The sequence below is a fragment of the Centrocercus urophasianus genome, unplaced genomic scaffold, assembly GCF_019232065.1.
Source record: "Centrocercus urophasianus isolate 14NV4802_14NV808 unplaced genomic scaffold, USGS_Curo_1.0 seq_16, whole genome shotgun sequence".
Classification (NCBI taxonomy): domain Eukaryota; kingdom Metazoa; phylum Chordata; class Aves; order Galliformes; family Phasianidae; genus Centrocercus; species Centrocercus urophasianus.
Window position 1 is genome coordinate 32,179,308 of NW_024884711.1, and position 13,977 is coordinate 32,193,284.

Genomic DNA, 13,977 nt, shown 5'->3' on the forward strand with positions numbered 1-13,977 from the left:
GGCGAGGGACGGGACGGGACGCGAGGCGGAGATGGCGGAGACCGGCTCCGTGCACGCCACCCGGTTCGAGGCGGCCGTGAAGGTGATCCAGAGCCTGCCCAAAAATGGTGAGTGCAGCCTGAGGACGGCGGGCGCGGCCGGCTGGGGTCTGTGCGGCGGGGGGCCGAGGGGGGAGCGGGGCCCCGTCCTGTCTGAAATAGCACCTTCCGAACTTGGGAAAGAAGTTCCTCCTGGAGGAGAGGTCTGCGGCTCCCCGCCGGCCCGCGGCTCTGTGCTGGGGAAGGGCCTTCCTCAGGTCCTGACTTGGTTTGGCAGCTTGGGAGCTGATGTCACATGGGATCCTTTTGCTGAAAGGTTTAACGGAACAGCAGAGCAAAACGTCAAAATGTATCCTTTTGGTCGCTGTGATAAGTAAAGATGGGTTTGTCAAGAGCTGGGACTAAAGGTTGTTGCTGGCATCCCTTAATGACAAAAATCCAGCCCCAGAATATTTGATTTAAAGGAGTAAGTATGAATTTTCTCTGCCAGTTATTGCAGTGTTGTGTTTGCGCTTCCTACCCCTACAAATCTTTGTTCTGTGAAGGAAGAGAAGAAAACAAGGAAGAGCGATGAGGCTGTGATTGGAAGTCCTGTCAAATAACAAGTAAACAAAAGCAATGCAGGAGGAGTTACTGTTGTTCTATTTTCTGGAGTCTTGGTAGATTCCTGTTTGCCATGTGAAAATGACCTGTGACATACTTTGTTACTGAAAGTGGAATCTGCCCCTTCAAACTAAGTGAAAGGAGCCTTGCTCTTTGTTACTTGTTACTCTTTGCTAATTGTGGATTCTGACCTTAGAAACAGTAAAGGTTATAGTCCCTTGTTTAATCTTCAGCTTGCTCTCTGTTTGTAAAGTAAATATTGTCAGCGTGGCTGACTCGAGTTAGATGAAGTGAAGATGTTTTTCATTGACTTAAACTGCACTGCTGTGAATGAAGCTGGAATAAACTGCAGGCTGTTTTCTGACAGAAATACTAAGCTTGCAAAATACTTGCTAACATACTTGATTATACTTTAATTGTATTTTAAAATGCTTTCACTAGGTTCTTTCCAGCCAACAAATGAAATGATGCTGAAGTTCTATAGCTTTTATAAGCAGGCAACACAAGGACCCTGTAATATTCCAAGACCTGGATTTTGGGATCCTATTGGTAGATATAAATGGTAACTTTTCATGACTTTTCTTTATACTTGGGTGGAGGTGTTAAGAGGAGTAGTTCTTGAAGGAATAATTTCTTTCTTTTTTTTTCTTTTTTTTTTTTTTTTTTTTTTTACATTTTCTTTTTTAATCTCTGTTACTTTGTTTTCCTTCTTATGTTTCAGATGATATTTTTCGAGGAGTTATAAACCATTGTAATGTTTCCAAACTGTATATCCACCCTGTAGAACAAAACTAGACAGTCTACACTGTGTAATGTAGAACAGTGTCTGAAATTCTTCTTCTTATATTATATAATATGAGAATGAAGTACATAGATGCTCACTAAAAGCTTTTGCTACAGCTTCAAGCTCTTGGGGTAGGTTTAGTTTGTGCCTGGTTCATGTGCTCAGTGACAGGACTTGCTGCTTATAGCATTTTTTTAGACTACAAGCCTTCTGAGAACTGTGAAGATCTGTCTGAGAACCTGTATGAACACTCCCCTAATTAAGTTATTTTAATAGTTTTCTTCTGAAAAGCAACTATTATAGCTGTCTCTATGGTCAGGGTCTTCTTGGGATCTGTGAAATGGGGAGAAGGTGTGTTTGCATGACTGGGACAGTAAGCTCCCACTCATCTGGCTGTTTGTGGCTGAAATGTGATCCCCAGCCTTGGGGTTTTTTGCTGTAAGTGGGACAAGTAGTCTGGCAAAAGGTAAGGATAGTGTCAAATCGAGTGCAGTTCTGGGTAAGGAAATGCTTTATTTCAGCCTGTGTTCTGGCATTCTTTTTGCAATGCTAAAAAGTTTGACGTTTTCTGTGTTGCAGGACTGGAAAGTTGGGTATTTTTTAGGTCAGGAGTTAACTACGGTGGTAGCTGGAGGCAGTGATTAAATTATTTGCCTTTTGGACAGGTGCATCTTTCCTTTGTTACTAAACTCAGGTGCAAAGGACGGCACACTTTTGTTGTAGCCTATTCTGACTTATTATTGACCAACTTATGACTTATTCTGGCAGATATTTGTAGGTGCCAGCTGAGTATTAGGCTTTTTTTTTTTCCTGTTGTCAAGGACCCTAAGTCAGTCAAAAGAAAGGGAAGTATGTGTTTTTCATAATATCTGGACTTGTAAACAACGTTACTGGGTACAAGATCATCATTGATTAGCTAGTCCCCAGGCTGTTCATTTTGTTTCTTCTGTATGTATGTCCCACTGCTTTAATTATCTTAGCAAATTACAAACTTGAATACAATAGCAGTTTGCAGTTTAAATTATTATTATTATTATTATTGTTGTTTTTTTTTTTTTTTTTTTTTTTAACATTTTACTTGTATGAGAGAAACTTTGAGCATTGTATAACTGGCCTATTTAAGGCTAAAAAAAAATCCTGTGGGCCTTTGAGTCTCTGAAGATGTGTGACTTTCTTTCCTAGGGATGCTTGGAGTGCCCTGGGAGATATGTCCAAAGAGGAAGCCATGATAGCTTATGTTGAAGAAATGAAAAAGGTAAATTTCTTAACAAGTGGAAGGTATCTTTTATGTTTCATGAGCTAAACTAGGAAATGTGAAGGGATTCTCAGTGAATGCTGTCAGAGCTCCAAATGAATTCTTCCTTTTATGAGCTGTTATGCCTTAGTAGTATGCTTTTTGGCCTGTGGGGCAAATAAAATTCTGTAGTTTCCTTCAAAGCTACTGTATTTGGGTTGGTTTGGGGGAAAAACAAGAGTTCTAGTTGATATGAAGCTTAAGTGACAGAGCTAAAGTAGTACTGAAGTATGAGCTAAGGTAGATGTTCAGAATTAAGGTCTCTTGTCTTTTCCTGAGTAACCCTTTGCTCTGCAACCCTTTACACTGTATCTACTTCAGGTAGCCTTTCCAGTTTAAATATATATTTTTCTTTTTTTTTTTTTTATAGTCACTCTGGATGAAGGTGTATCTGTAACTTAAAATGAGGTTAACACTAAGGCAAGGGAAATCTAAGTTTTACTCTGGATACACTTGTTTTTCCTCTTAGGACAGTATTTTAATAGTCTTAAATGTTTGCTGGAATACTTGGCACGATTGTTAATTGGTATAGCAAAAAACCTTTACTTGATATGGAGCTGGAATTCAACAACTATTTTTTCTATCTGTGATTTTGATTATTTTGTTCTCATTAGCAGTGCTGTTGCTGCTTCTAAATGAAAAATTTAAAACAAACAAACAACATAACCCTACTGCACCTCCAGAAAACAGAAGAGGCCATATGTTATTTATCTTATTTAGGTAAATTAAAAACAAAAATCCCCACTAAATTTTAAGTTTCTTTTGAATGCAGACCACAAGATTTAGTGCTTCCTTTCAAATCTCCTTTTTGAAATGCAGTGACACATCAGTAGTGCACTTGCTGTTTTCAATGCAGTAGTTGATTTGTCAGGATGCTGAAAATTGGGTGAAGTTGTGTTTGCACCGAGCAAATGCCTGAGTGAGTCTCCTGTGAGGAAGCCTGCTTACTTGACCCAAATGAAGCACAAATATTCTGCCTCTGTAGAGATCACGTGTAAGGATTGGAGAGCAAATGACTTCTTGCCTCATTCAGTTTTGAAACTAGGGATCTGTTTACTCTGCATTGCTGCTGCTTCAGCCCTGTCACTTGAAATGCTGGCTTTAGCTTTTCCAGGCTGATTTGTTTTACTTGAAACATCAGTAGAAGTGTGTTTCAAGTCCACTGGATTGTTCTATCAGTACCACGCTCATCTCCGTGGTGTTACTGCAGGTGCTCTGCTGCTGCATAGATACCCATGGTCAGGTTGGGAGGTGACCTCTGGATACTGATGTAACTTAAGGGTGTACCCTTGCTATGTTTCTCCCCATTCCACCACCATGGGATGTAACCCTAGGCTGCACGTGTCAGGTGACCCATTCACAACATTAACATTATTATTTGTTCGGTGGCTTTGGTGGTTTATTTTCCCTGGAACCCTGGAATGTGCCCAGAGAAGAGCAATGAAACTGGTGAGGGGTCTGGAGCACAAGTCTTATGAGGAGCGGCTGAGGGAGCTGGGATTGTTCAGTGTGGAGAAGAGGAGGCTCAGGGGAGACCTCACTGCACTGTACAACCTCCTGAAGGGAACTTGTGACGACAAGGGGTTTGGCCTCTTCTCCCAGGCAACAAACAGGACCCGAGGAAATGGCCACAAGTTGTGCTAGAGAAAGGTTAGACATAAGGAAGAACTTTTTCTCTCAGAGAGTGGTCAGGCACTGGAATGGCTGCCCAGGGAGGTGGTGAAGTCGCCGTCCCTGGCGGTGTTCAAGAGGCGTCTGGATGAGAAGCTGTGAGATATGGTTTAGTGCTTGTGGAGCAATGGTAGTGGGAGGACGGTTGGACTGGATGATCTTGCAGATATAGTTTCCAACCTTGTGAGTCTATGATTCTGAAGTGGCAGTGCTGAAAACTTCAGTTGTTGAGGAAGGTGTGTGGGTGAGATGTTGAGGTGCAGAGTGGCCATCCAGCATCTTAGTCCCTGCTGAGTGTGAGCTCAGGTGCATTTTGTTTAAGATAAATATCTGTTCCAAGTCACATTTCTGAAACTTCTATGTAGTAATACTGTTTAGATTAATGTACTTATACTTCAAGTAAATTATTGTATAGCATAGATACCACTACAGTGTTTTTAATTTAAAACAAGAATATTGATATGTGAACTGGCACCCAAAGAAATCACCAATCTAGAATTCATTTATGTCTTGCCTGTTTTCTTTGTTTTTTCTCTTGCCTAAAAGCTGTTGGCTTATGGTTCAGTTGACAAATGTAAATACCTACCATTTTTGTTGCTGTAGAGAGGTTTTCTTGTTTCTATCAATTGTTTTTTTTGTTGTTGTTGTTGTTGTTTATTTTTAAGAAAAAACAAGCCTTTCCTGTTTCTGGTTCATCTCTAGCTCGATAGCTGAGCACAGAGTATTTCTCACTTACAAATATAGAATGAATTATGTACACTAAATAGGTCAGAAGCGTCAGTGAAATTGCATTTTGGTAGGATCTTTGTCTCCTGGTATATTTGACTGGTTTGGAATAGACATGTTACCTGCTAGCCTGCCTGGAGCTTCTGCTTTGTGAAGGAGTAGCATTTGCTTCTGCTTCTGAGCAATGTGCTTGGTGCTTTTATGTGAGATGCATGCTCGTTGGCAACTTGTTCCTCCAATCTGTTCCTTTCCATTGCCCTTCTGAAGGAGGGAATGTACCATAGGTGGCAGTTTGCTTTGCTGTATTCTGTCCATTTTGTGTTGTGTGGTTTTTGTTTTGGTTTTTTTTTTTTTAGGGGGGGGGAGGTGGTTGGGGAGAGAGGTTCAGATGGACCTGGGAGAGTACTTTTGTCTGTGCCTTAGGTTCCACTGAAGATGACAGGGTCTGACCAACCAGAAGAATCCTCTGGCAAATAACTCTTTCAGTTTTATTTTCTTTGTGATTTATTTTTACTGATTGCCTTTCCACATCAGATAACAGCAGCCTGATGAACTTTGAGTTGGTTTACTTTGAAATTATTGAAATAATGGGTTCCAAAGTCTGCTAACACTTTGCTATAGCTGTCCCTTAGTGGGACGTGAGCTCTACTGTTTTGTCTTTGCCCACAAAAAGTTAATAAAGCTAATTAGGGTTCTTGTTAGGTTTGGTTTATGATGTTGTGGAGCTTTTTAAATAAATTTTTTAAAATAAATAAATCACAATAATATATTGAGAAATGCAGTGAAGTGTTACTAACTTGCCAGTGGATGACAGTTCGTAAAATTATTGAAATGGATGAATCATTGAAATGCTGTTTCATGAGGTACTTCATATTTTGGACTTGTGCAGATACTTGAGAGTATGCCAATGACGGACAAAGTTGAAGAATTACTGCAAGTAATAGGCCCGTTCTATGAAATAGTGGAAGATAAAAAGAACAGAGGATCTGGCCTAACCTCAGGTTCGAACAAATAACTTCCTTTGTGCTATTAATAATCACAACTCCAGCTTTTGGGAGGGAGGGGGGTGAGGCGCTTGTTTTCTGTAAGTGATTTTAAAGCTAAATGTTGCATCTTTCTGTTCATTCTCTCTACTATACGGCAGTTCGAATGGAGAAAGTATCTAAATACTTGGAAGGTAGGAATAAGAAATTATGGATAAGTCCATCTCTTCCATTGTTCTGGTGCTGTAGTAATTTCTTGCTAACACTTGTGACTTCTGGGTTTGTCACCTCGTTAGGCTGAATCTTCTATTTCTATTAAAAAATAGGTTAAAAAAAAAAATAAAAATAGAGTTAGACCCAGGAAGCTGTGTGTTTAGTTGTTATCTACGTGCTTTCTGAGCTGCTGAAGGAAAACTCTTCCTGAGGAAAGAAGCGTATTTAAAGCCAAATGTAGCTCTTGCTGTTCATTCATAAAAGGAATGACTGTTGGAAATGCATGCTGCTACACAGTAATGCACCTTTGTTATCTCATCTAAATTTTATTTAAAAAAAAAATAAAAAAATCTTCCTGAGTCAAAACCCACAGCTTTGTTAATCATGGTTTCATAACATCTTCAGAATACAAGATGAATTTGTGAAACTCTCAGGTTAACTTTCTGAGATTCAGATTTACAAGGGGAGTATCTTTTTAACCACTTTATGTTTCCAACAAGTGGCAAACCTAGCAGTGTGGCATAAAAATCAATGTGGTGCTTTAATTTGGCAATGCCATGTAAAAATGTTTTGGTAATGGTTTTTGTTAGAGGCAGTGTGCTCATAAGGTTGTGATATAAGCCTTAGTGATTTTTGAACTGTCTTCATTTCAGTGAAAACTGTTGAAATGCAAAAGGAGAAAACTTGTAACAGCTCTAGAACCGTTGCACAAATGAGTTTGATGTGCTTAACAGGCAGCAATGACTGGTGTCTTGTATGTGGGCCTTTTTCCCTTCTTAAGCAAACACAGTTTTTATTTGGTTTTGACGTGGAGTCTCAGAGGGAGGTAAATAGTTATTCATTCCATTTGGCTAAGGGCAATGGTTGAGGTTTTCAAGTGGCTGCTTTGAAACAGTAATTTTTAAGATTACGATTGCACATAGTTCATGTCAGGAGTTTAATGAGCTTGCCTGACGGCTAGATTGATAGGCAAGATTTTAAGAGTATCAGTAGATTCAGGTCAGTCAGCTGTGTAATAAGGATTTACTTACACTTAGTGTCTATGGCAAAGTGCCACAAGTGCCTTATTTAAAAAAAAAAAAAAAAGACTCAGGCAGAAAAAAGTTAGGATACTTATCTTTTAAGTTTATTACTGAAACAGGTATAGTTTGAAGATTCAGCATGAAGCACAAGGCAGTGTAAGTAAAATTGACACAGATTAGCCAACTTCAACTTTATTGCAACAGTAGCACAACGGGATAAATTTAATGATGTGTGATAAAGCACATACAACTTAAATCTGCAACTTCTAATTCTGCCACACTGAGTTACGACAATTTTTGTAGAATCCCATTGTTTTATCATAGAATGTTACGTTTACACTTAAGATTTTTGAAATGCTTTCTTCAGTGCTCATAATGCTGCCATGATGGAAAGTGAAGCTTCAAGTAATCAGTATTATTCATAGTGCAGGTCTTAAAATATTCCATAGGAGTATGGAGACACGGTTACATTCACTCTCCCAGATTCATTCTAAGGAGTTAAGCTGCTCTGCCCAAGTTTGCTTTGAAGTGGTGAGACACTGGTGACAGTACTCTTAAAAATGGATGCATTGTTATTTTTACTTGTGTTAGTTCTTGCAGTCTCCTCTGCCCTTGCTCTGTATAGCTTCTATTTTGGAAGTTGTTTTTTGTTGTCGTTTTTTAAGGCGCAGGTAATTTTTATGTCCTGGAAACTGGGCCCCTTCTCTTAGTTTTTTGTTTTTTTGTTTTTTTTTTTTTTGTATTGTACTCATTGTACTCTGTTCTCTTTTGGCCCATTTTGAATGAAGATTTGCCTTTTGCTTTTCCATCAGGCTTTTGTCTGAGTGACAATGACTATCCATCTATGTAAGAATTGCATGCTGCTTCCTAAAAAGTATGTCATCAATAAAGAATGTCATCTTGCTTCAACATCTGCTACCAGGCAATATGCATCTGATGTGTTATTGGCCTCTCAACAGAAGTGTAGCCTTTTAAAATTAAATTTCTACTCCTTGTGGTTTCTCTGTTAATGTTAAATGCAAACCATTGAAATAATGTCTTTTGAGTCAACAGAGCTTGTGGCTCACCTTAATGAGCAACCCTGAGGTTTCACATGCCAACATTAAAATGGCAGCTAAGAGAAAGTTGCCTCATTTATACGTTACAATCCCCAGGCTTGGTCTGTGCCATACCTCTGGGAAATCAGAAGAGGAGTTAGGAGGGGAGCATGGTTTTGTCCAGTAGACTATGTAGGTCTGAGGAATATTTCAAGAGTACATAACCTGGGCAATGTTCTGAAAGCTCAGACTGTGGCTGAGAAGCTGAGGCTCTTCAGATAATAGTCTTTGTGACAGGTAGAAAGTATTTTAAAGGGGGTAGGTGGGGGAAAAGACTAATTCAGGTCCATAAAATACAGTATGTCAAAGGAGAAACTGGACCCTTATCTGTCCTAGGGCTACAGAAGAAAGTGGGCAATTTTTGCTGTGCTAAAGAGGGATCCTTTTGTCTGTAGCTGGTGGTAGAGGTTTCAGGTCACTACCTGACAGGGACACTGCTGCTTTAGAAGAGCACCCTTAACACATATTTGCTAACAAATGAATGAGAAATCTGATGTCCAGCTCACTTCTAAAGAAGGCCAGCATTTAAAACACAGTTATATCAGTGAATCTCACTAAATAAAGTTGACCCTCTGCTGTTATGCTGAGCAGAAGTGTTCCTTATAAACCTTTGTGAAGACTAAATGTTGCCTTCAGCAATGACAAGTTATGCACTGTGGAGACAGGAAGGTTTCAGCATTGTAATACTTCTGTCATCCTGCTTAGTGTTTTTCTCCTGAGCCCTTTGCTCCCAGGTGCGTTGTAACTGCTGTAATTACAACTGTAATAAGCTCTGTTGAAGCACACTGTCTCTTACTCTGACTGACAGGCTACTTTTGGGCAGTGCTGATTGCAGTGTAGCTTTTTTTTTTTTTTTTCTTGCCTATACAGGGCACCACTTCAATAGCACCTGGTGTGAGAGGCAGAAGTTGCAGGCAGATACAGTTATTGAGCAGTTGCTTGGATGTGAGAGCTAAGCTTAGAAGACAGTATTCACTGAGGTATGCATGATGTTGGTACAAGTGAGTGCATCCATTCCAGTGCTTCTAGTTCAGGATGCAGGTAAGCTTAGGGGGGAATATTGCATTTAAAAGAAGTGAGTCTGCTCTTAATTATTAATTCTCAAAAACACTTTTCTTGCTCTTAAAACATAAAATACTTCCTAGCTGTGCTTCTGTGGATTGCGTATGATTAGTTTCTCTTTTTCAAATTGTTGCATTTTCTCAAAGAGCTCATCTCATTTTTAATACATTTGCTTTGTAATGAAGCATTTGGTGGCATGCTTTTCCTGCTTGTGTGTGGGCTTCTTGTGAAACACCCTCTGTTTGCTTTATAAGCTCAGTTTCTCATTTGTGCTTGACTTCAAAGATACTTGCTAAACTAATTTCCTTCCTCCTCCTTCCTCTTTCCTCACTAGGATTTTTAAGGAACTTAATGGCTATGAATCCCTAATGCTTTGTAAGAAGGGGGAAAATAACTGCGACCCCCGGTACTTCAGAATTGCTGTGCTTTAGTGGGATATCTGGAATGGATGGCTGTACCACAGTGATGAGGTGCATTAAAGCAGGGCGGGTGTAGGGCAGGAGAAGCTGTTGGGTGTTGAGAGAGGTTTTAAAGTTCTTTTTAAACTGTTTTTCCAGTTCTAGTCCCCTGTGATAAGCAACAGCTGTAATCAAGGTTCTGTCTAGATATTACGAATCGCTTATCCGTTGTGTGGATGACGAAGTGCTGGCGCAGATATCCCTTAGAGGTTGTGGAGTTACCTCTCTGGAGATCCTAAAAATCCTGGACGTGGCCCTGGGCACCCTGCTCCGGATGGCTCTTCTTGAGCAGGGGGTGGAACAGGTGGAACCAGAGCTCCCTGACAACCTCAGCTGTTCTGAGATTCTATGAAGGCTACAGATCATATTCATAGATGCAAAAATAAAATCCACACTAGCCTCTGTCTCAGCAGTTTAGCAGTTTACTTCCAAAACCATCTTGTACAAGGCAAACCCGACTGTACTGTGTTTCATGCTGGAACTGAATCAACAATAATAGCTTTTGTGTCTAATGAGTGTGGGTTAGTATTTTATGTACAACTTTATTATAAGAAAAATAATTACTTTAATCATAGTCTCAAATATGCATGGAAGAGCCATCAATTATCCATGAGGCTATGTTTAATATGGGTGAGAAAGGCTGTTGCTGTTCAGTTGCTAAGAGCAGGTTGCGGGGCACACAATCTTGATGTTATTTCCTGTGTAATTTTTTTTTTCTTGTACAAGGCAAGACAGTTTTTGATTGAAATTACTTTCCTGCTGACTGGACTATAGGTGACCCAGAAATAGATTCTTCTGTTGCTTTCAGGCCTAACTTGGTTTTCTTTATGGAGTTTTGATGCACTTTCTGGGACAAATGTGTGTTATTATATTCATGTGTACTTACATGTATCATCACACTAGTACATAAAACCCCTTTCTACTTCTTACACAACAAAAAATTTCCAAATATTGACTGTATCTCTTCCACACAGAAGAGAACATAGCAAATCCTGCTCATTCTCCCAGGGGAATGCAGTACCAGAGATGGGGACATCCTGGGTCTTGGAATTGCTGTTATTAAGAGCTCATATGAAATCTAAGAAGCAGCTATTTTTCACATTCATTCTTATTCCTGATCACTTTCTAAGATGTTGACAGTATGTTGGCAAAGCCTACGTTATTGTTCTCTCTGCACATGCACCCTGTAACTGATCTGCATGTGCTAGTGGCCCTGTATTTTGGGTGCCTGGTGCCTTATTGCATGGAACTGCCTGCCATTGTTGGGATTGCCTGCTGATCGGCTGCTGTCCTTACTGAGCTGCTCTCTGTCCAAAAATACAAGCAGGTTGTCTCTACTGGCTCAAGTCTCAAGCAGAGAAAGAAGAAAACCATGCATACGTCATTCAAATAAAACTCAGTAGCCTTATTTTTATGTGGAAAGTGCCCTGAAAATTCTGGGGAGTAAGTACCAGTGGTATGAATGGAGAAGAACTCCATTGATACTGAATGGAAGAAAAACGTAAAGTTCCAGGATGATTAAGTCAGTAATCCTCAGTGCATTCTTGCAAGTTAATAGTATGTATAAGAAGCTGCTCTTAATATTTATTTATCCGCAGATTGTTTTGGTATTTGTAAATGGCAAATAAAGACATGACTATTGTTTATGAAAATAAAATGGCATATATTTTTCTGTAACAGCTTGAGTAACACGTAAGAAGAGAGAGGAATGTGGACAAAAAAGGGTTGTGGTCATCTGGAGTAAATTAAAGAAAAAGGAGAGGCCTTTGTTCCTGCCATAGTGAAGTTCAGGAAGACTAAATTTAAAAAAAATGAAAACTGTATAGAGCAAAATCTGATGATCAAATAGAGTGATTAAAAGAATGGTAGTTAAGGGATTTTGTATTTTTGTCTTTATTTTTGGCATGCCCTCTTACCATCTTATTTGTGAGGACAGTTCATTAGTGTGTTGTAGAGCAGCTTTGTCCAAAGAGTGAAAGGAAACAAGGCAAACTAAGTCTTCTAGTTGAAGACAAGACTTCTCAATGCTTGCGTGTACCCTTTGTCCTTTTTTTTTCCCCTCAGAAAATAAATGAAGCTTCAGAAGCCATTGACTTCAGCAGTCTCTCCTCTGAGCTGCTCATTTGAGAGCTTCTTAGTGAAACCAATCTAGGCTAGTGGAGGTCTATTACTCATTTTAAGATGTGTTGTTTAAGTAAACACCGGCTTGAATGTTGTTAGCCTCATGTAGGGATAAAGGGTGAGCATAGGCTATGTCAGGCAGCACAGCTCCAGGTTGGAAAGGATGCATATCTATGCTTTGAACCACTTGTTAAAATACTACTTATAAGCTCAGTTCTGATGGAAAATCAGCTGTCGGTGCTGTTTCATAGACTGCTCAAAGAGACTTTTGGTTGGAAGGCTGTTATGAAAGGATAAATGTCAGAGGGATTTCCAAAGCATAGCTAAGCCCTGAAGCGTACTCCTTCCCCTGTGGTAAATGATCTCTCCTTGCAGCAATACAGTATGGGAACGCATCAGTTTCAAAAGGAAGGAGGAAATTTGTGAAACTAGATGAAGGAGAAGTGGCAGAGCATAGTTGTATAAACTTGGAATTGAAACAGGAAGCCTACGTGGATCAGCTACAAGCATGGAACATTGGGTTACGATGGCAAGAAAAGAATTCTGGTTACCTGATTATCAAAGGAACGATCAACATGATTTATATATACTGGTGTCTGGGGACTTGACACCCAAATTTGGACAGAGCATTAATTGATATGAATATAGTACAAAGTCCCTATGTAAGTTGCTATAAGCAAAAGTCATAGAAATCATTTTTTAGTAGCTAAGATTTTGCTACTTTCAAGCTGATGGAGTTATTCGTATTAAAAGCTACATTCCTCAAGGAGCAATTAGTGACCTACCCACAAGGCTGTGGAAATTGCTACCAGTTGGCTCTGATTAGGCTTTGGTGCGCATACCTCACAGAAGTAGAAGCAATTTGGGATGGACTTGGTGAGAGTAACACAGTAGGGATTCTGACAAGAAGTGCAGAATCAAGCATGGTATTTCAGTGAGGCCATGGCTTTGTACAATGTGCTGTGTCCTTTGGAGTCTGCATCAAAGCTGTGCCTCTGTGGTCTTCAGGAGCACTGTTGCTAAGAGTAACCTTGTGAAAGAAATATGATCCTGAGAGATTTTGTTTTTCAGGTGTTTCATGGCATACTGCTGTTACTCCTGATACTTTCCTTCAGTTTAAATCTTTAGGAGTTTAGAGTACATACAAGGAAAAAGCTTTTTTACAATAGGGTGGTGAGGCACTGGCATGGGTTGCCCAGAGAGGTGGTGGATGGCCTGTCCCTGAAGACACCCGCGGTCAGGCTGGATGGGGCTCTGAGCACCTGATCCAGTGTAGGTGTCCCTGTTCATTGCAGGGGAGTTGGGCCGGATGGCCTTTAATAGTCCTTTCCAACTCAAACCATTCTGTGATTCCATTTGAATAGGTGCAGTGTAGCACACAGAAGTTTCCCCAGATTAATAATCTCCATGCTGAAATAGAGTACTAAGAAAACATTTTCATGTTCAATAACGTTCCTCTTCAAAACCAAACAGAAGTAAATCTTAGGAAATACGTTGATGGTATGGTTGGGACTTTTTGCAATATGTCGGGCAGGGTGAGGAGGTTTTCAGTTTTTTAATCACCTGCCTTTATAGCTGGATGTGTCTCCAACTCTTGTTTTTCCTGTTCACTCCCACGGCTGGGTAAGGCGCTTGCATGTTTGCTTCCCACCCTGTTTTTATTTCAATGGAGAGGGTGATGCCTGCTTCTGCATTGCCAGCAAGCTGTCACTGTGCCTACTGCTCGTGCTGCAGAGGATGTCAGTGTTACGTTATCCTTCTTGCACTGTTTGTTCCCTGATAAACATCTCTAGATTTGAGATTTACAGTAAGCGAAAGATGCTTATGAGAAATAAACAGGGAATATGGTGGGAATCTCCTATGAAGTCTTTTTTTTTTTTTTTTTTTTTTTTTTTTTTTTTTTTT

The 13,977-nt window shown here is 39.9% G+C and overlaps 1 protein-coding gene across 2 annotated transcripts in view; it reads left to right on the top strand.

Moving 5' to 3' along the window:
- Nucleotides 1–13,977, top strand: part of ACBD5 (acyl-CoA binding domain containing 5) — a 27,503-nt gene continuing 13,526 nt past the window's right edge. Inside the window, exons 1-4 of one of the 2 annotated variants that reach the window (XM_042817481.1) lie at nucleotides 1–107; nucleotides 1,083–1,203; nucleotides 2,608–2,680; nucleotides 6,006–6,117. In XM_042817481.1, coding sequence (XP_042673415.1) covers nucleotides 32–107; nucleotides 1,083–1,203; nucleotides 2,608–2,680; nucleotides 6,006–6,117 — 382 coding nt within the window. In that variant the 5' untranslated portion in view covers nucleotides 1–31. The remainder of the gene's footprint in view (nucleotides 108–1,082; nucleotides 1,204–2,607; nucleotides 2,681–6,005; nucleotides 6,118–13,977) is intronic. The other variant, XM_042817482.1, reaches the window with a different exon arrangement.